At 54.4% G+C, this 22,162-nt stretch overlaps 1 protein-coding gene across 3 annotated transcripts in view; it reads left to right on the top strand.

The window, feature by feature from the left end:
* LOC142301941 (CD209 antigen-like protein A) overlaps window positions 1–22,162 on the top strand; it is a 161,514-nt gene that overhangs the window by 99,429 nt on the left and 39,923 nt on the right. For all 3 annotated transcript variants that reach the window (XM_075342999.1, XM_075343000.1, XM_075343001.1), the window contains exons 9-10: window positions 7,370–7,423; window positions 16,364–16,515. In XM_075342999.1, coding sequence (XP_075199114.1) covers window positions 7,370–7,423; window positions 16,364–16,515 — 206 coding nt within the window. The remainder of the gene's footprint in view (window positions 1–7,369; window positions 7,424–16,363; window positions 16,516–22,162) is intronic.

Here is a 22,162-nt window from a genome sequence, read left to right as displayed (position 1 = left end):
TTTTTTAAAAAAAACAAACCAAAACCTGTGCTTTGTTCACCTGCCCTGGATTCATCGTATAGGGCTGACATCAGGTTGACAGCATTGCAGTAGCTCTGAGCAGATTTTGCCTTCAACATGGGCAGAGCCGCTAAGGTCACTGATTGGTGGCAGCATGGCAGACTTTAACACTAGAACTACTGAGGTAGTCATTTTGACCACTTTGCACTATGTATTTCTATATAGGTGTCACGAGTCCAGTAGTTCTAGTGTTAAAGCATCACTACAGCGAATTTTCTTTCAGCTCTGGAGTGGCGTTTTAAATGTAACTCCCCTACCCCCTGCCGTTTACTCCCCCTCCGTCATCTTCACCTTTTACAGATGCTGCTCTTGCGGCTCCATATTGTGGCTAGAAGTCAGAAGTTAAGTCAGAAGAGCTCAATACAAGTCTATGAGAGACATTACGAGGCTCTTGCAGTGGGTGAGCAGACCCCCTGCAAAAGGGAGCATAGTTAACCCGGAAATGTTATTAATAAAAATGTTTTATTTGTATGTGCATGTGCATTGTGTTAGGGTACCCCTAGTGGCCGGGTGGGACGGCTGTCACCACAGTGGGGAGGAGGAGCCGGCAGAGACAAGGGGAGGAGAGAGCAAGGGTGTGAGGAAAAGATTAGATCAAGGGAGCAGTTGTCTCGGGGACAGGAGCGGAGCAGCAGAGCCGGGGCAGAGTGTGGAGCTGAGTGGGCAGAAAGAAAGAAAGAAAGAAGGGAGCTGGAAATCAGGGAAGCCGGTGAGAAAAGGAGCGGGCGGAACCTCATAGTGTGAAGCAGTCCGGTGTGGGTCCGGGCTGTGGGTAGCCAGAAGTGGGAGCCGGGCGAAGTGGAGTAGTCAGGCACATCCCCACTGGAGGGGACGCAAGGACAGGCTTCCCCCAGCTAAGAAAGTGTATCCTCACCTTTATGGCTTTGTTTGGGACTTTGTGAGAAGTAGCATCCGGGACAGCAGTGTGTGCACGTCGGGCAGAGTGTGTGAGCGGAACAGCAGGGGACACCGGAGATAAGGAGGTGGACGCAACCTCAGAGCCTATTCTGCCGGTGTGGGTCCGGTGTATGCTTGGCTGAAGAGTGGGAGCCCGGAGGAAGTGGAGTACTTTGGGCATATCCCCACCAGAGGGTGCGCAAGGTCAGGTTGTCCCCAGCTCCACAGGAATTGTCATCTGCCAGATTTATTGCTGACCGGATTGCTTTGTCTGGACTTTTATCTGTGAAGAATAAAAGAATGTTCGTTCATTGCATTGTACCCTGCCTGAGGAGTGTTTGTGCGCCGGATAACATCTACACCACCACCACACTCTGCCCCACCAAATCATCTCCTGTCCCCATAGTGACGGTGGAGCCAGGGGTAAGCCTGATTGCAAGGGCCACGACTACAAGGCCAGAGGCACCCCTGGCACCCCGTTACATGTGGCGTAGTCGGCAGGATGCGATTCCCCTGCCAGGAGCCCAGGAGGCTGGAGATCGGGTCGTGCCTGAAGCACAGGATCCGGACCGTGATACAGGATTTCCAGTCCCGTGGTGGGAAGAGAACCTAGTACCCGTAGCGTTGGACCGGGTACAAGATGGCGGCAAGGAGGCCGTTATCTGTGAGGAAGAAAAGGCGCGGAAAATTGGCGCCGAAAGAAGAGCCTGGGGCTGGCCGGTGCCGAAGAGAAAGCATGGAGTACTCCGCCCAAAGAGGGGAGGCGCCAGCTCCAGGGCACGGAAGAAGAAAAAGAAGTACCTCAGCGGAGGAGTCAAGATGATGCGTGGGGATGGGGGAGGAGTCTTTTTAAGAGCGGGAAACGAGGACCCGTCTCCACTCTACCCAGTCTCAGCATTGACACCGCCGCCGTTACCAGCAAGATTGTCAGGGGCAGCGACGCCTTCACCACCGAGAGGAGCTGCAGCAGCTGCGCCCGTGGAGCCACCCTACGCCCTTGCGTCCTTCCAGAGGATCCGTCAGCAGCCGGGACAATCCCTGGGGGCATACATCCAGGCCCAAGCGGAGGGATGGAAGAGGGCCTGGCCCCCAGAGTAAGTCACCACTGCTGATCTGTTGTTTAAGTCCGGCGCCGTTTAGCCGGCAGAAGTTCTTTTAAAGTTTTACGGGCAGTCGCCCCATCTAAGACCGGGAGCGCTGTTGCCAAGCCTCCGGGCGCCCATCTAAGACCGGGAGCGCTGTTGAGCCTCCGGGCGCTAGTTGAAAGAAGGACCGGGAGCGCTGCAGAAACCGCCGGGCGCGGGACTGGTGGCCGTCCAGAGGAGGAGAACTGGGCACACTGGTACCCTCTGTGTGGGAGCTGCGCCTATTGTGGACGGTATTGCAGACTTTACGTGCTTCTGTGTGTTTTAAGTAAGAGCCGTGCCGGGAGGCTCGGGTTTTAAGAGGGGAGGTATGCAGTGGGTGAGCAGACCCCCTGCAAAAGGGAGCATAGTTAACCCGGAAATGTTATTAATAAAAATGTTTTATTTGTATGTGCATGTGCATTGTGTTAGGGTACCCCTAGTGGCCGGGTGGGACGGCTGTCACCACAGTGGGGAGGAGGAGCCGGCAGACACAAGGGGAGGAGAGAGCAAGGGTGTGAGGAAAAGATTAGATCAAGGGAGCAGTTGTCTCGGGGACAGGAGCGGAGCAGCAGAGCCGGGGCAGAGTGTGGAGCTGAGTGGGCAGAAAGAAAGAAAGAAAGAAGGGAGCTGGAAATCAGGGAAGCCGGTGAGAAAAGGAGCGGGCGGAACCTCATAGTGTGAAGCAGTCCGGTGTGGGTCCGGGCTGTGGGTAGCCAGAAGTGGGAGCCGGGCGAAGTGGAGTAGTCAGGCACATCCCCACTGGAGGGGACGCAAGGACAGGCTTCCCCCAGCTAAGAAAGTGTATCCTCACCTTTATGGCTTTGTTTGGGACTTTGTGAGAAGTAGCATCCGGGACAGCAGTGTGTGCACGTCGGGCAGAGTGTGTGAGCGGAACAGCAGGGGACACCGGAGATAAGGAGGTGGACGCAACCTCAGAGCCTATTCTGCCGGTGTGGGTCCGGTGTATGCTTGGCTGAAGAGTGGGAGCCCGGAGGAAGTGGAGTACTTTGGGCATATCCCCACCAGAGGGTGCGCAAGGTCAGGTTGTCCCCAGCTCCACAGGAATTGTCATCTGCCAGATTTATTGCTGACCGGATTGCTTTGTCTGGACTTTTATCTGTGAAGAATAAAAGAATGTTCGTTCATTGCATTGTACCCTGCCTGAGGAGTGTTTGTGCGCCGGATAACATCTACACCACCACCACACTCTGCCCCACCAAATCATCTCCTGTCCCCATAGTGACGGTGGAGCCAGGGGTAAGCCTGATTGCAAGGGCCACGACTACAAGGCCAGAGGCACCCCTGGCACCCCGTTACACTCTTATAGACTTGTACTGAGTTGTGACCTCCAGTGTGCTCCATGGAAACACTGAAGGTGCCGGCAGGTCACAAATCGTCAGAGTACGATAGGAGCGCCGCTGAAAAAAGGTGAAGCTGCCGGAAGGTGAGTATAAGACAGAGGGCAGGGGGCTTAGATTTAAAGTGACATTCCAGAGAGAAAATTAAAAAAAAACAAAATGCTGGAGTGATGCCTTAAAGGGAATCTGTCACCAGTTTTTTGCTTTATTAGCTACGGCCACCACCACCGGGCTCTTAGACACAGAATTTTAACATGCTGTATATAAGAGCCCAGGCCGCTGTGTAGAACATAAAAAACACTTTATAATACTCACCTAAACGAGTCGCTGCGGTGGATGTTGGTCAAATGGGCATCTTTGTCCTCCGATGCCGGCGCCGCCTCTTTCGGACATCTTTGTCGCCGCCTCTGTCATCCATCTGAAGCCGCAGTGCATGACGCGTCTGACGTCATACACACCTGCCGGCATTCAGATCCTGAGCAGGGCAGATTAAAGTATTGTAGTTCGCATGAGCGGGACCGGCGAGTTTGTATGACATATACGGAATAAGAAGGACAATGATGGCCATAAGAGGAGGCTTCGGCACCGGAGGACGAAGACGCCCATTTGAGCCACATCCACCGAGGCACGGCCGTTAGGTGAGTATTATAAAGTGTTTTTTATGTTCTCACAGCGGCCTGGGCTCTTATATACAGCATGTTAGAATGCTGTATATAAGAGCCCGGTGGTGGCCGCAGCTTATAGGGGCCAAATCTGGTGACAGATTCCCTTTAACAGACACTGGGAAAAGTAGAGGAGACTCAGGGAGGGGAAATGAAGCACAGTCTGTGTTTGTTTGTCTTTTAAACACTGCAGCCGGGGAACAGGGGTTTTTTGCTTTTGTTTTTAGTTTTGCATGCTGTCTTTGATACAGTGGCGTAACTAGAGTTTGATGGGCCCTGGTGCAAAATTTGGACCAGGGCCCCCCTCCATGTACACCGACACTTAGGGTACGGGATAATGATGCTGACACTTGGCTTTTACCCACAGCACCCTGCTTTCCCATGATCTGATATCCATCTTATCCTCAGCACCCAGCTTTCCCATGCTCTGTCACACATCTTTCCCTCAGCACCCAGCTTTCCCATATCAGAGCATGGGAAAGCTGGGTGCTGAGAGATGTATAGCAGAGCATGGGAAAGCTGGGTGCTGAGGGAAAGAGCCTTCACACCTCAGCACAAAACATTCCCATCCCATACTTGTATCTTTGTCCCCCCTCGTACATAGTTCTCCAAATACTATAATGGCCCCCACATAGCCTTCCATATAGTATAAAGGGTCCCACATAACCGTTCATATATTAGAATGCACTTCCATAGTCCTCCATGTATTATAATACATTTTCCATAGTTCTCCATATTTTATACTGCACAACATAGTCCTCCCTGTTTTATAATGCACCCCCACAGACCATGTATAAACTAGCCTCCATAGTCCTCCATATATTATAATGTAGCCCCCATAGTCCTATATGTATTATAATGCAGCCCCATGAATCATATTGTATTATGCAGCCCCATACTCCTCCATGTATAATGCACCCCTATAGTCCATGTATAAGGTGTCCTTCATGTTTATTATGCAGTCCCATAGAACTCCATGTATCATGCAGCCAGCACCCCCAGGCCTCCATGTATCATGCAGCCAGCCCCCCAGGCCTCCACGTGTCATGCAGCCAGCTTGCCCCGGGGCCTCTACGTGTCATGCTGCTAGCCCAGCCCCCCAGCCCCACCAGGTGTCATGCAGCCAGCCCCCCAGGCCTCCATGTGTCATGCAGCCAGCCCCCCCAGGGCCTCTATGTGTCATGCAGCCAGCCCCACCAGGTGTCATGCAGCCAGCCCCCACAGGGCCTCTATGTGTCATGCAGCCAGCCCCACCAGGTGTCATGCAGCCAGACCCCCAGGCCTCCATGTGTCATGCAGCCAGCCCCCCAGGCCTCCATGTGTCATGCAGCCAGCCCCACAGGCCTCTATGTGTCATGCAGCCAGCCCCACCAGGTGTCATGCAGCCAGCCCCCCAGGCCTCCAGGTGTCATGCAGCCAGCCCCCCAGGCCTCCATGTGTCATGCAGCCAGCCCCCCCAGGGCCTCTATGTGTCATGCAGCCAGCCCCACCAGGTGTCATGCAGCGAGCCCCCCCAGGGCCTCTATGTGTCATGCAGCCAGCCCCACCAGGTGTCATGCAGCCAGACCCCCAGGCCTCTATGTGTCATGCAGCCAGCCCCACCAGGTGTCATGCAGCCAGACCCCCAGGCCTCTATGTGTCATGCAGCCAGCCCCCCAGGCCTCCATGTGTCATGCAACCAGCCCCCCCAGGCCTCCATGTGTCATGCAGCCAGTCCCACCAGGTGTCATGCAGCCAGACCCCCAGGCCTCTATGTGTCATGCAGCCAGCCCCACCAGGTGTCATGCAGCGAGCCCCCCCAGGGCCTCTATGTGTCATGCAGCCAGCCCCACCAGGTGTCATGCAGCCAGACCCCCAGGCCTCTATGTGTCATGCAGCCAGCCCCACCAGGTGTCATGCAGCCAGACCCCCAGGCCTCTATGTGTCATGCAGCCAGCCCCCCAGGCCTCCATGTGTCATGCAACCAGCCCCCCCAGGCCTCCATGTGTCATGCAGCCAGTCCCACCAGGTGTCATGCAGCCAGACCCCCAGGCCTCTATGTGTCATGCAACCAGCCCCCCCAGGCCTCCATGTGTCATGCAGCCAGTCCCACCAGGTGTCATGCAGCCAGCCCCCCCCCCCCCCCAAGGGCCTCTATGTGTCATGCAGCCAGCTTCCCCCGGGGCCTCTACGTGTCATGGAGCCAGCAAAATAACAAAAAACAAGTACAATACCTCTCTTCTCCTTCCGACCCCTGCGACCGCGGTAGTTACGCCCCTGCCCCCATATGTCACACACCCTGCTCCCCATACAGCCTGCATCCCTCCATATCACTCACACACACACTACACCCCCATATGTCACACACCCTGCCCCACATAACTCACCCTGCCTGTACCCCAAATTACCCCTCTCAAACACTCTGCACCCCTTCACATGCTTCTGTCGCAGTCTGCACTCACCCTGCAGCCCCCCTCCCCCTCATGTTTCCTCTTTTCTCATTACCAGTCATGTGTCCAAAGTATCGTCTCCTGCTTTCTCCCCGGCATCCTGTGTCTCCTCCCACAGTCACATGGGCATGACATCATCGCAGGTCCTGCAGGATGGATTCCGTCTGCCGTGCAGGAGCAGTCCTGCTCTGCTGCAGGTCAGGAACGCCTGGTGGCCTCTCCAGGTCAGGGGCCCCTATGCCCCCTGCTGACACCGGGCTCCCCTGACTCACAGGCCGGCCCCCTAACAGTCGCGCAGTCGGCCACTACACAGCGGCACTACACATAGGGGCCCGGCAGCCAGCTCTGCAGAGCGGCTGCCGGGCCCCTTTAATCCCGCGGGCCCGGTCGCAGTGGCGACCTCTGCGACCGCGGTCGTTACGCCCCTGCTTTGATACCTTTTATTGTGGATTGTTTTGCATTACTAGATTTCAAAGAGTTGCCTACCTTTTTTTTTTTTACTTAAATGCTTATGTTTGAGGGATAAAAAATATTTTTGATAATTTGTTTCATACACGAACATTGAAAATACAACAACAAAAAGAGAACATCATCATGGAATTTTGAAAATTACAGGATGCATAGACAGACATGTTAATGATATACGAATGATAAAAAATGATGGAAACATTACCATTTTTAACAGATTGTTGGCTTTTTTGGCTAAATAAAAAAAAATAAAAAGTGAAATGGTTGGAATGGTCCTGTTTTTAGCAATTTCCTTGATCATTTTCAGCTCACAATGTAACTGCTAAGTTAGTTAATTACTTACTAAACATAATAATTCTTTGTTACAGAAAACGTAAAACTAAACTTTCTCCAGGAAACCAAAAATATTAACAAAACAATGGGTAAGTGACGTAAAAATGAGAGTGCACCAAAAATGTAATCGTCTATATATCAAGTTTTGCTAATCCTTTATCAGCTTTAGACTAAACCACCAAAGTCAGACTGAGTTCACACTTCCTGTATTCATCCATTAGGCTGGAGTCACACTTGTGAGTGCCTCGCGTGTAACTCGCGCGAGTCTCTCATTGAATCACCCGGCACAGCCGCACACTCTCTGGACAGGAGCGTCTCAGCTGCATAGAGATACATGCAACTGACCCGCTCCTGTCAGCAAAGTGTGCGGCCATGTCAGTTGATTCAATGAGAGACTCGCGTGAGTTACACGCGAGGCACTCACAAGTGTGACTCGAGCCTAAGAACGGATCCTGCAGAGATCTGTTGGGAAAATGATTTTTCCCGGATTCGTTTTTTAACATTGGATTCTATGGAGAACAGATCCGTTAATAGATTGCTCTTTATCTTCCATTTGTAACGGATCCTGTAAAAAAAAACAACGGATCCTTTAAAATGTAAGAATAACTGATGACTATATAGCAATCTGTTAATGGATCCATCCTCCATAGACTCTAATGTTAAAAAAAAGGATCCGTCAGACATCAGTTATTTAAAAATGGACAAAAAGTTGTGTTTGCAGACCTTTTTTTTGCAAATGGATCTCTCTACAGGATCCATTCTAATAGATAATTACAGGACATGTACTCTCAGCTGAAAATCCCCTTCACACACCGTGTTTATGGACGTGTGGTGTCTGTTTCCACATGTACCGGAGACATGGACACATGTAGACCCATTAATTTCAATAGTTTTGTTCACACGTCTGTGTTTTGATGTGGTCCATGTGGAGCACACAGGTGTCTGTGTGCTCCACACGGTGACATGTCCGTTTTTGTCCAGCAGCACAGATGTAGCACGGACCGCACACTGATGTGATCCGTGAGACATCAGTGTAACACGTACCGGAGGACACCTCACTGAAGTTAAATGGATTTTTATACTTACCTCTCCGATGTTGCTGTTGCTTCTTGGTCCTGCTCATTATGTGTCATGAATATTCACTGCATTGACTGCAGACCCGGAAGCAAGTGTAACAGGTAAGTATACAAGTTCATGCTGTACGTATGCTATCTGGTTGTCACATGGATAGCACACGGACAGCACCAGGGACACTGTGGCACCCTGGACTAGCCAGGTAGCCACAGACAAAACACACACACACACCCTCACCCCCAAGACAGTTACATTAGTCAGACACAAAATCCTTGTTGCCTCCCTCCAGGGTCTGATGTCCACACCAGGTGGGGCGGAGCCAGGCAGTTGGCCCCACCCACCGAGGAGTTCACAGGCCTGGAGGCGGGCAAAGTGACAGTTCAGTCTTGGAGGTGAAAATGAGAGGAGTAAACACTTGAAGTGTCTGGGTCGGAGCCCAGGCACTGACAGCAAGGTTGGCAGACGGTGGTGGCCGTCTACAGCAGTTGGTGGAGCTCCGCAGAGCCGTAAGGACCGGGGCTTGGTGGTGGCCCACTGGTACTGGACCGGGGAACGGAGTGAAGCTAAGCACAACCAGGCATGGCCATCGGACCCTGACCAGGCTTGGAGCCGCCGTCAACAGTCAAATCCGAATGTGACAGGAACCCCCGGGGTTCCCTAACAACCAAGTCCCGATTGAAGGCAACCGCTCCCACCGTCAGGATATACAGCCACCGCCACCGGCTAGAAATCCAAGGGCCAGCACCTGCGGGCAAAACGGGCTCCTCCGGTATCTATACACCGGGGAGCGGACTACCGTTGGGAAGCCATTGAAGTCAAAACAGTACACAAAGGTGCAGGGAGAGACAGCCACCATCACCTGTCCGGGGAGAGACACTGCAGCCGGCTGTGGGACCCATCCATCCAGCCGTTTTGTTTACCGGAGACTTTGTGCATCTCTTGCTGAGTGAGTATACCCGTGCCATCCGGCACCGCGCCGCGCTGTCCCTGCAACCCTGCACCTCACCGACCCTGCCACCCCGTCACACCACCAGGCCCCGGGACCACCAACCCCTACCCACGGAGGGGGAAAGCAACATCCCAGCTGCTCCCTATCATCACTCCCGGGATCCCCGTCACCAGCAGCGGTGGTGCCCACCTTCACCACAACCCGTGGGTGGCGTCACGGACTAAATCCCCAAACAAACCACCCCCTTTTCACTCATGGGCGAGAAGCGCCGCTCGGGTCCCCGGATCCGGCCCACCGCTCGAGCCACCGAGCAGCAGCAGCAGCGCCGGACCCGAGCGTTAGCGAGCGCAGCACCCGGCCGCCCGCGACAACACACACTTTCCTTTTCTGCACGGATGTGTGAAGGGGGCCTAACAGGGAATACTTTGGCGGGTCGATTTTTAAGAGTAAATCACTTGTCTATTTCTTATCGGACAGTTGACAAATAACATTTTAGACCTTATCCTTTTAAGTTAATGTGCCGCCCCCTTGCCAGCAGCCGCCGCTGCTCGGATCCAGGCCTTCAGGGGTGGTGGCTCGAGGGTCTCCGGACCCGGGGGTCTCGCGGACACGCTGAATAAATGGGGGGACGTATATGTACGGGCTGGGCCGTATTAAGTTCGTGAAGCCACCCACGGTGTGTGGTGTACTCACTGTTAGTAGAACACACAAGTCTCTGGTAAACCAAGGTGATGGTGGCTGGTGCTGCGGCCGGTTGCGTTCTGGTCCCCCACCCGGCGGGTGGTCTCTATCCTTTTCCTGCACTGCTGTGTGTAAGGTGGACTTTCCTAGTGTGAAACTCAGGAGTCCGCTCCCGGCTGGATTTGGCCTAGGGAGCTGTGCCCGCAGGAGCTGGCCCGTGGTATCTATGGGCCTTGGCGGTGACCTCTTATCCCCAATCGGTGGGCTGTTGTCTTCTATGAGGGACTTTGGGTGGGACAGGACCTCTATTCCTGGCCTCAATCGGTTAATTAACCAGCTCCAGTTGGTTCTGGTTCTGGCTTCAGGGTCCGAGTACCCCCCTTTGTGCTCCGTTTTCCGGGTTGGTTCCCCGTGTCGGTACTGGCGGGCTACAACCCTGTCCCAGTCCACCTCGGTTCCACCGAGCCGTCTTCCCGTCTCCTGCTGACGGAGACAACCGTCTGCCTCCTAGCCAGTGGCACCAGGGCTCCTACCCTGGTACCGTTCAACTTGAACTTCACTGCTGGAGCTACACTTAGCTCCAGCCCACACTCCTCTCCAAACTCCACTCTCAGCTTAACTAACTGTTTTTCCCACCCTGGACTGTCTGGACCCCTGGGTGGGCGTGTCCCAACCGCTTGGTCACGCCCACTGGTGTGTCTATCTTTCCCTAAGGTAGGGGTGACTAGGGTTTTCTGGTTGGCTGTATGTGTCCTAATGAGGGAAGGTGTAATGCGGGGGCCTAACTGTGACTACCTGGTTTTGCCAGGGCATCACATTAATAGTCATGATAATGCTACTGGGGAGGATCCCCGCAATTAGTTTGTTTAAACTAACAATGCCTCTCGGGTCTAATGTGCAGCCAGACCCACAAGCAGTTTTGGGTGCATACTGCTAATCCCTGCCTAACCGTCCCTGCACCTGGTAGCATAGATAAAGAGATCTTTAGAAAAGTATTTCTAAAGATCTTTTATCTTATGCTAATGAGTGAGGGGACTAGTCCCAAAGGCGTTAATTCCCTTGCTAGTCTGCTCCATTAGCATGTTAGTGTCGCGGGCGGAGAAGGGGACGCCGCGCTCTCCCACTGCTGCTCGGGTCCGGCTGCCGCGGCTGCTGCGGCCTGCTGCTGCTTGGTGGCTCGAGCGGTGGGCCGGATCCCGGGGACTCTAGCGGCGCTCCTCGCCCGTGAGTGAAAGGGGGTTGTTGGGTGTTGGGATGGTTTATTGTCCGTGACGCCACCCACGGTTGTGGTGATTTGTAGCACCACCGCTGCTCAATATGGGGATCCCGGGAGTGGTGATGCGGAGCAGCCAGGTGTTGTGTTGCCCCTCCGTGGGTAGGGGTTGGTGATCCCGGGGCCCAGTGATGGTGTGGAACGTGCAGGGTCTGGTGGGCGCAGGGACGCGGGGGCAGCGCTGTGCCTTGCGGCACTGTGGTACTCACTCAGCCTGAGACGTTGACACAGTTTTACGGTAAACCACACGGCTGGAAAGACGGTTCCCACGGACGGCTGCACTTGCTCTCCCAGTAGGTAACGGTGATGTCCCTTTGACCTGCACCAAGTGTTTCTGTGTTGGTAGCGATGGGTTCCCACCGGTAACCCGCTCCCCGGCTTGGATATGGGCGGGAGGAGCCCTACTTTGCCCGCAGATGCTGGCCCTGAGGAACTGGTGCCCTGGCGGTGGCGGTGTTCCTCCTTAATGGTTGGACTTTTGCCTTCAGTCGGGACTTGGTTGTTGGGGGATCGACGTCCCCTTCACTGACGGATTCGGCAAATTATGGCGACTCCTAGCCTTGCCGGGGTCCGAGAGGCCCCTGCCCTGGTGCTGACTGTCCTTCGTATACTGCTCCAGACCGCCGGGCCACTACCCGTCCGCGGTCCTTCCAGCAACCTCCGAACAGTCCCCCTCCAGACGATCACCGCTGTTGCTGACCTTGCTGACCTGTCCTACACTTAGCTGGACTAACTTCAGGTCTTTCTACGGTCACTTTTACTCCTTTTATTCTTTGCTCCACTACCACTTCACTTTCACTTAGCTGTTTACTTCTTCCTCACTCTAGCTCTTCCCTGAGCTGACTCTGTTGTTTCCTCCTTCACTCCCCTAACTAGACTGCCTGGTTCTTCCTGCCTCCAGGGCTGTGTACTCCTCGGTGGGCGGAGCCAACCGCCTGGCCCACCCCCTGGTGTGAACATCAGCCCCTGGAGGAAGGCAACAAGGATTTTAGTAGCTTTGGTGTTCCTAACTGGGATGTAGGGTGTGGTGGTGTGATGACCTGTGACCCCTGGCTTGCCCAGGGCGTCACATTCCCCCTTAGCAAAATGCAGACCGTCCGCGGGCTGCCCGTCCAACACCGGTTTTATTTTCTGTAAAATGTAAAAAGATAACATGTAAAGCATAACATCATCCCACAACGGGAGGCACATTTCTTAAATGTTACTAAACGGTTTTACGGGTACGGTTTCCGCTCTCTCCCACCCAAGCAACCTGGCCCTGATGCTGCCCCTAAAACCCAGGCAGCACCCCTTGACCCACAGTCCAGCACAAGTCACCCGAGCAGGATCTGTCCTTCCCCTCCAGAGGGTAGCCACCGGTTCCTTTGGTGGCTGGGCCCCAGCCTGCTCTGCTGAGGGCCCTCCCTCCAACCTGCCTCTCCGGAGGCGGCAGCTGCGGAAAACGGTACGGTAAAACAACATATTTACAAGCCACTTAACGTTTGTGGTTGCCCTGCAAGTTCACGGGCTTGTCCATGGATAGTTCCCATGCAAAACAACTTTTTAAACGGTCCCCACGGGGACAACGGTTCCGGCTCCGGCCGGTTCAATCACTGTGAATCTGGTTAAACTTCGGTTATCATCTTGCTTATCATTTTCAACACTTTCAAACTTTTTCAACAAACACAAAGGTGGTCCCAACGGGGACTGGACAACGGTGCTCCGCTGCCCTACTCCGGTTCTTCGGCTTCATCCGAGGGAGGGGGTGCAGGACTCACTCTGCTCTCCTGGCTGCCCCGCAGTTTGGCATCTAGGGCAAACCACCCCCTCTCTCCGCAGTGCCGGGTATACTGGACAATGTCTCCCGGCATTAGGTTGCGGCCGGGATGCTCTTCAGGCAGGTGGGCATTCACATCCCGCCGGGCTACAAACACCTTGGCCTCCAGGCCCGGTTCATAGATAAACCCGTAGCCCCGACGGACATCAAACCGCCTCACCTGCCCCTCGTACAGCGGACCCCGGACACGGAACGTGGCCTGGCGGAGATTCTCCTTTTCCCGGATAGCTCGGGCCACCAGCTCGGCCTTCTTCCTCTCCCTCTCTCCGATCTCCAGGCCCAGCGGTACCGGCTCCCTGTCCCAATACGGCGCTGCTGCGAGCTCCGGCGCACGGGTCGGGCCCCGCGGGACATCCTGAACGTTGCCCACTGTCAGGAATCTGGGGGGCAGGTCCCGCGGTGTCTTGGCCTTGGGCGCTGCCTTACAGCAACAACCCGGCGCTACCTCAGCCGAGGTGTGGGGGATGGGCACAGGGGCTTTCCGCGGCTTGGCCTTCGGCTCGGAACGGGTCATCGGCTCCGGCTTGGGGAACTTTTCAGGGGCTGCCTCCGGTGCAGACTTCGGGGCCTTCCACGGCAACACCTCCAGCTTGCTACGGGCTCCGGCTACAGGTCGGCCCGCCGGGGCGGGCATGCTGGGTATCGCTACCAGTTGCGGTGGCAGCGGGCCTAGTGGCGGGGTCACGGCCTCCGAGACGGGTGGCGAAGAAGGCAGTGGAGGGAGAGGGCTTGGACCGGGTCCCGCAGCCGCAGCGACCGGTCCCTCGGGGACATAGGGGCGTGGGTCACTCACCCTCCCTTCCTCCGCCTCCTCCTCGCGTCTCCGCACGGTGGCTATAACGTCCGCCATGTCGGTCTCCCACTCCTCCAAGAGGAGCTGCATCTTGACCTGCAGCCTTAGGTGGAGCTGTGCGGTCCAGATTTCCACCCACGCTGCGGTTCCCGGCGCGGGGGCCACGGTGTTTCGGGACGGCATCCACATAGCGACTTCTTCTTCCAGGAACGGAGTGACTGCAGAGTCCTGGCGTCCCTGCTTTTATAGCTGCGGTTACATGCCGCCAGCCGCCATCGCGTCCCCCTTAGCTTCTTTCCGGCCACTCCTCTATTGGGGCGGAGTTTTGGCCTTCGCGCCTCTGCTACTCGAGAAGACGCTCGAGCGGGAACTTTTCGAGCCAAAGATGGCGACTTCTGGAAATTTTCAGCCGGATACCTCCGGCGGTCACAAGGCGCACCTCTACCCAACGGCAGAGCGGTAAGATCCTGTTCGTGACGCCAAGTTGTCGCAGGCGGAGGAGGGGACGCCGCGCTCTTCCACTGCTGCTCGGGTCCAGCTGCCGCGGCTGCTGCGGCCTGCTGCTGCTCGGTGGCTCGAGTGGTGGGCTGGATCCCGGGGACTCTAGCGGCGCTCCTCGCCCGTGAGTGAAAGGGGGTTGTTGGGTGTGGGGATGGTTTATTGTCCGTGACGCCACCCACGGTTGTGGTGATTTGTAGCACCACCGCTGCTCAATATGGGGATCCCGGGAGTGGTGATGCGGAGCAGCCAGGTGTTGTGTTGCCCCTCCGTGGGTAGGGGTTGGTGATCCCGGGGCCCAGTGATGGTGTGGAAGGTGCAGGGCCTGGTGGGTGCTGGGACGCGGGGGCAGCGCTGTGCCTTGCGGCACTGTGGTACTCACTCAGCCTGAGACGTTGACACAGTTTTACGGTAAACCACACGGCTGGAAAGACGGTTCCCACGGACGGCTGCACTTGCTCTCCCAGTAGGTAACGGTGATGTCCCTTTGACCTGCACCTAGTGTTTCTGTGTTGGCAGCGATGGGTTCCCACCGGTAACCCGCTCCCCGGCTTGGATATGGGCCGGAGGAGCCCTACTTTGCCCGCAGACGCTGGCCCTGAGGAACTGGTGCCCTGGCGGTGGCGGTGTTCCTCCTTAATGGTTGGACTTTTGCCTTCAGTCGGGACTTGGTTGTTGGGGGATCGACGTCCCCTTCACTGACGGATTCGGCAAATTATGGCGACTCCTAGCCTTGCCGGGGTCCGAGAGGCCCCTGCCCTGGTGCTGACTGTCCTTCGTATACTGCTCCAGACCGCCGGGCCACTACCCGTCCGCGGTCCTTCCAGCAACCTCCGAGCAGTCCCCCTCCAGACGATCACCGCTGTTGCTGACCTGTCCTGCACTTAGCTGGACTAACTTCAGGTCTTTCTACGGTCACTTTTACTCCTTTTCTTCTTTGCTCCACTACCACTTCACTTTCACTTAGCTGTTTACTCCTTCCTCACTCTAGCTCTTCCCTGAGCTGACTCTGTTGTTTCCTCCTTCACTCCCCTAACTAGACTGCCTGGTTCTTCCTGCCTCCAGGGCTGTGTACTCCTCGGTGGGCGGAGCCAACCGCCTGGCCCACCCCCTGGTGTGAACATCAGCCCCTGGAGGAAGGCAACAAGGATTTTAGTAGCTTTGGTGTTCCTAACTGGGATGTAGGGTGTGGTGGTGTGATGACCTGTGACCCCTGGCTTGCCCAGGGCGTCACATTAGCATGCCCCTGTGGGTATGCTATCATGCTAATGAATGTACAGCGTCAGAGGATTATCTCACTTACCTCTCCACTGCCATCGCCACCCGAAGCTGGATTTCGGTTCAGTGCGCATGATCTCCGACTTTCGGTCATGCGCACTATGAAGTTGGGTGTAAGCGTCCTGGCTTCAAACTGTTACGCATCCTGGCTTCAAACTGTAGTAGTGCGCATGCCCGAAAATCTGGGGTCATGCGCACTGAATCGAAATCCAGCTTCGGGCGGTGATGGCAGTCTAGAGGTGAGTGAGATCATCGTATGACACTGTGCATTCATTAGCATGTTAGCACACCCACAGGGGCGTACTAATATGCTAATGGAGCCAACTAGCCAGGGGAACTATTGCCCAGTGGATTAGTCCCCTCGCTCATTAGTATACGATAAAAGATCTTTAGAAATACTTTTTCTAAAGATCCCTAAATCTATGCTAGTGTATACAGGGACAGTGGCAGGGATTAGCAATATGCCACCAGAACTGCTCGTGGTTCTGGCTGCATATTGCACCTGACAGGTGCCCTTTAATCAGACCACTGTTTTTCCTAAAACAATAGTAAATCTAGATCACTTTTTTAATAACAATTTCCAAAAACAGTATTGTATTTAAGCTGTTTGTCATCCTCAGTGGGTTATTCAACATCATTTGTTATATTTTACCTTTCTCCCACTCAGAGATCTTGTGCAGAACTTGCCCCCCTGGATGGAAGTCAATAGGTGTTTTCTGTTACTACTTCTCTAAGGATACCTTACCCTGGGACAACGCTAAAGATGACTGCATTCAAAAAGGGTCAACTCTTCTGATTCTGAGGAATATGGAAGAATTGGTAAGAACCTTCAGAAAAATGTAATCACATTAATTCTCTTGCATTCATTCATTTGCACTGACCTTTTCCCCACCTGGCTTGTTTAACGCTCCAAAATCTGTGATACAAACTGCAATGGCATTATACACATGCCAGATGAAATCAAGGGCCAATACATCTCTTTTCACTGTCCATGTGCCGGGGGCCACCAGATCCGGGATGTCACTCAAGCAAAGAGGGCGACTGGACTGCTTGACTCTAAAGGAGGCTTTACACGCAACGATATCGCTAACGATATGTTGTCGGGGTCACGGAATTCGTGACACACATCCGGCGTCGTTAGCGACGTCGTTGCTTGTGACACCTATGAGCGAGTGTTAACGATCAGAAATACTCACCTAATCGTTGATCGTTGACACGTCGGTCATTTCCCAATTGTCGTTCCTTGTTCTGGACGCAGGTTGTTCGTCGTTCCTGAGGCAGCACAGATCGCTACGTGTGACACCCCGGGAACGACAAACAACAGCGTTCCTGCGTCCTTTGGCAACGAGGTGGGCGTGTCGTTAATGCGGCTGGTCTCCACCCCTCCGCTTCTATTGGCGGGCCGCTGTGTGACGGCGCTGTGACGGCGCACGGACCTCCCCCTTAAAAAAGAGGTTGTTCGCCGGCCACAGAGATGTCGCTAGGAAGGTATGTATGTGTGACGCTTCCAAGCGATATTGTGCGCCACGAGCAGCGATTTGCCCGTGACGCACAAACGACGGGGGCGGGTGCTTTCACAAGCGACATTGCTAGCGATGTCACTGCGTGTGATGTGTACCGCCCCGTGGGCTCGGCTGCGACCGCCGAGCCGCTCAGATCCGTGTTCGTACTGTGGGTGGTGGCTCGAGCTTCTCATGGACCCGGGGTCACGTCGCTCTGCAAAGGAGTTGGCGCTACACGCGGGGATTTGAGTGTTTGATTTGGAATGACAGTTCATGACGCCACACACGGGTTGTGGTGATTATGGACACCACCGCTGCGGTGAAGGTGCGGGGATCCCGGGAGTGGTGTAATGGCGCAGCTAGGTGTTGACCCCTCCGTGGGTAGGGGTTGTTGGTCCCGGGGCCCAGTAGGAGAGGGTCGGGGTGCAGGGTGAAGTGTCGCGGTGCGGTGCGGTGCCTGATGGCACTGGTGTACTCACTCTGACACAAGACACTGGAGTCGCTGGTAACCCAAACGGAGTGATGAACGGGGCCCGCAGCTGGCTGCAGCTTCTTTCAGATTAAGTTGGTGGTCTCCACCTTTCTCCTGCACCTCTATGTAAATATTCTGACTCCTGTGCCTAGGCACCGGTAGTCCGCTGACCGACTGGTATTTGCCGGAGGAGCCCGTTTGCCCACAGACGCTGGTCCTTTGGGTCTCTATGCCTTGCCGGTGGCGTTACCCGGTATGGTTGGGTGTTGTCTTCTAAAGGGACTTGTGTGGGGTAGGTCCTTAAGTCCTGCCAGCAATCAGTTGATTCGACTCAGCCCTGTCGGTTCAGGGCTTTGTACTGGGTCTGAGTACCCTGCCTGGTGCTCCGGTATCTAGTTGGCTCCCCAGTTCGGTTCCGGCGGGCCACTACCCTGTCCTGGTCCCTTACGGTTCCACCAGTCGTATTCCCGGTCTCCTGCAGGCGGCCACCACCGTCTGCCTCCTTGCCAATGGTGACTGGGCTCTAACCCAGCCACCGGAGCAGTCTTTGGCAGGCCTGAGTACAGGTCTGCTTCTGGACTCAACCTTCCTCCTTCACCGTCCAAACTACTGTGTACTTCAACTTGAACTTGACTACTTAGGTTCCCGCCTCCAGGCCTGTGAACTCCTCGGTGGGCGGAGTGAACCGCCTGGCTCCTCCTCCTCTGGTGTGGACATCAAACCTGGAGGGTGGTGACAAGGGTTTTGGTTTGGCTGGTGTTACCTAACTGGAAGGGGGGGTGGTGTGGTGTATAACTACCTGGGATGACCTAGATAGTCCAGGGCGTCACAAAAGCGTCCTTTAGGAAATGCAGTATCGTCTCCAAGACTCTTTACAGGCAATTTGCATTGTATAGTGGAACCGTTTTCAACGTTCTCTACTTTATGCTGCATCAGCCAAAGTAAAAGGGCATTGCTGTAACAAGGAAAACCAAAAGGTTGGTTGTAATTTGGGGGTCTAAATACTACTGGAAGCTTCAATGTAATACATAACCTGAGAATATAGAGGTCCCCAGGACCAGCCACATACACCCTTTCATTTTATAATTTAACTGTTCAAGGTTTACAGGTCTTTTTATTTTTATTTTAGATTTATTTTCATTAATCTTATAAAACGATGTACTACTAAAACTTTCAAATATTCTTGGACTGCTGCCAAAGATTCCCTCGCTTTTTCCATTGCTTTAATAATTTCATTAGTATAAAGTCCTATTTTATCAGATGAATCTCCTATATTTATGCCTGCTATATCTTATTCATTCTTATAGATTGGGCCAGCTGCTCAATTTTTCAAAGCAAATAAGAGAGGAGATGAGTCACCCCAGGGCTATGGGGTACTCGGTCCTGGGCCATATATTTACGGGGACAGTTCACTGGGTGGCCGTTGCCTGATTCCGTTACTCTGAGGGTCGCTTAAAAGAGATTTTATACAGGGGAATAGTAATAAAGGCTTTGTGGTGACGCCATTTGCGGGTTGCGGCTAGGTAGATGGAGCCACCGCTGCACTTTCACCGCTGGGGCTGATGTTATTGCCAGCCTGGATGTTGGGCCCTCCGCAAATAGGACTGGGACCCAAGGGGTAGATGATTGAGTTAGGCGTGGAAAGAAGGTAGGCCACACAAGGGATTGCAGTGTAACTGGTTTCTTTACTCACAGCGTTATTATGGCTGGCAACCCGAAGAAGGCTGGTTCTCACCACTGGTTCCCTTAGTCCCAGTGCCGGTGTGTTAACCTGGTGGCTTCTTTCCCCTGCACCTGTCTCTGGTTGGTGGGTCAATGTGGCTTGGAGCGTCTGGGGGTCCTCTCCTGGTAGTCTTTCAGTCTTTAGTCCGTACGGTGGGCAGTTTGAACCATGTAGAGTTCGGTGCTCTTTTCCGGTCCCTGGTTCTCCCGTCACTTCTGGTGCCCCAGACTTTTCGGTCAGTGAGGTCCTGGATGGTCCCCTCACTGTACAGATTTTATCAGGTCTGCAGGGAGCGTTTGCCTGACCTAAGGCTCTGTACCCTGTCAGTGGTATGGTTTCGAGAGTACTCCACCGTACTCCTTCGGCAACCAAATGCCTGCAGCCTGACAGGCCACTGTTACACTCTGCCGTCAGTACGGTTACGTCCATCTCCTTTCACTTCCACTTACTGACTGTCTTACCCCTCCTCCCTGGTTGTCGTCTAGTGGACTGGATCGGATCCACCCCTAGTACCTAGTCGTCGACAGCGGGGGCGGCATCCTCCTCCATGGCTCCCGGTGGAGGTGCGGCCTGTTCTGTCGCAGTTAGGTCAGGAGGCGGTGCGGCCTGGTCTGGTCTGGCCAGGGAAGGTGGTGCAGCCTGGTCCTTCTCAGCTAGGGAAGGTGGTGCGGCCTGGTCTGGTCTGGCCGGGGAAGGCAGTGCAGCCTGGTCCTTCTCAGCTGGGGAAGGCGGAGCGGCCTGCTCTGGTCTGGCTGGGTCAGGTAGCAGCACGGTCTGGTTAAAGAAAGGTGCAAGCGTTTGAATTGTAGAGGTCTTGGAGGGTCCTGGTGTCGTCTCTGCAAGTGGCGCCCGGTTCTCATGGGCCCGCATAGTCGCCACCGTTTGCATCATTTCCGCTTGCCATTCTGCAATCTGCCGGAGCTGCTGCACCCGCATCGCCCAGCACAGCCACTGGACCTCCGCTTCCAGCCTCTCCGCAGTCCAGTTCCCCTGGACAGCCTGATTCACTCTCCCGGTCCTTTGGAGCCGCCATGGTATTACTATTAGCGTTCCTGGAGGCATTCTGTGGCAGGGCCTCCTGGCTCCCTGCTTCCAGTTTCGTTTTTATATGGTGGTCACTCCCAGGGGGCAGGGTTTACTTTTCACGTCCTTTTCACCACTGCTGTGGCACAGTCAATTTTTCACACAAAAAATAGCGGCAGTTGCACAAGTCACAAAAACAGTCCATAAGGGGCACGTCACCCAGTATTAACGGGTCTAGTCCAATCCTGTTCATGACGCCAGAAAGCTGACTCACCCCAGGGCTATGGGGTATTCAGTCCCGGGCCGTATATTTACGGGGACAGTTCACTGGGTGGCCATTGACCGGTTCCGTGACCCTGGGGATCGCTTAAAAGGGGTTATATACAGTGGAATAGTAATAAAGGTTTTGTCGTGATGCCACTTGCGGGTTGCGGCTAGGTAGATGGAGCCACCGCTGCACTTTCTCTCACCGCTGGCGCTGATGTTATTGCCAGCCTGGATGTCGGGCCCTCCGCAAGTAAGGCCGGGCTGCAGGGGGTAGGTGATGGAGTTAAGCCCGCTTTACACGCTGCAATGTATCTTACGATGTGTCGGAGGGGTCACGTTGTAAGTGACGCACATCCGGCATCGTAAGTTACATTGCAGTGTGTGACAGGTACGTGTGATTGTGATTGAACGTTAAAACGTTCATCGCATACACATCGTACCTTTCTCTAGAATTGCACGTCAGATTGTTCATCGTACCCGGGGTAGCACACATTGCAGTGTGTGACACCCCGGGAACGATGAACAGATCTTACCTACGTCCTGCGGCTCCCGGCCCACAATGCGGAAGGAAAGAGGTGGATGTTTACGTCCCGCTCAGCTCCGCCCCTTCTATTAGCTGGCTGCCGCGTGACGTCGATGTGACGCCGAACGTCCCTTGCCACTCCATGAAGTGGACGTTCGCCGCCCACATCGAGGTCGTGTGGAAGGTAAGTACGTGTGACGGGGGGTTACTCGTTTGTGCGGCACGTTCAACAAATTGAACGTGCCACACATACGATGGGGGCGTTGCAAATCGCATACGATATTGTATGCGAAATTGCAACGTGTAAACCAGGCTTTAGGCACGGAAAGAAGGTAGGCCTCACAAGGGATTGCAGTATAACTGGTTTCTTTACTCACAGCGTTGTTATGGCTGCAACCCAAAGAAGGCTAGTCCTCACCACTGGTTCCCTTAGTCCCAGTGCCAGTGTGGTAACCTGGTGGCTTCTTTCTCCTGCACCTGTCTCTGGTTCGGATCTGGACCTGGACTGGACTGGATCGGCTTCACCCTTAGGTGGCCATCCATTGGGTCCAACGCTCGCCTGTCACCAGTCCTTGGGGAAGGGAAAAACAGGGATTATATATGTGCTTTGGTGTTACCGGCATTGGTCTTCTGGGTCCCTGGGGATAAGTCCTGCATCTCTGACAGAATGCAGCTCCTTATAGCTCCTGATGGTTTCAGGGGCGCTACAGAGACAATGGGCACCCTCATCTTGTTCCGTTATTCTAAAGGGCTTAGAGAGTGTGCCATTTGTGAGAATCCTTGCAGAAGGGTTAGAATATATTGCCATGTTAGGTTAGAAAGGATGAAAATAGAAAAGAGAGACGTGGCAGGGGCCGGGCAGATGGCTAGAAGAGGGGGATACCAGAGGAAGTCAGTCAATGAACTGGATTCAAAGTGAAAAAGCATGGCCTCAGTGCTAGAGCCAGTCTGGGAAC

This window comes from Anomaloglossus baeobatrachus, chromosome 4 (genome assembly GCF_048569485.1).
Source record: "Anomaloglossus baeobatrachus isolate aAnoBae1 chromosome 4, aAnoBae1.hap1, whole genome shotgun sequence".
Classification (NCBI taxonomy): domain Eukaryota; kingdom Metazoa; phylum Chordata; class Amphibia; order Anura; family Aromobatidae; genus Anomaloglossus; species Anomaloglossus baeobatrachus.
Note: the sequence above shows the minus strand (reverse complement) of the source record. Positions and strands in the feature narration are given on the sequence as shown.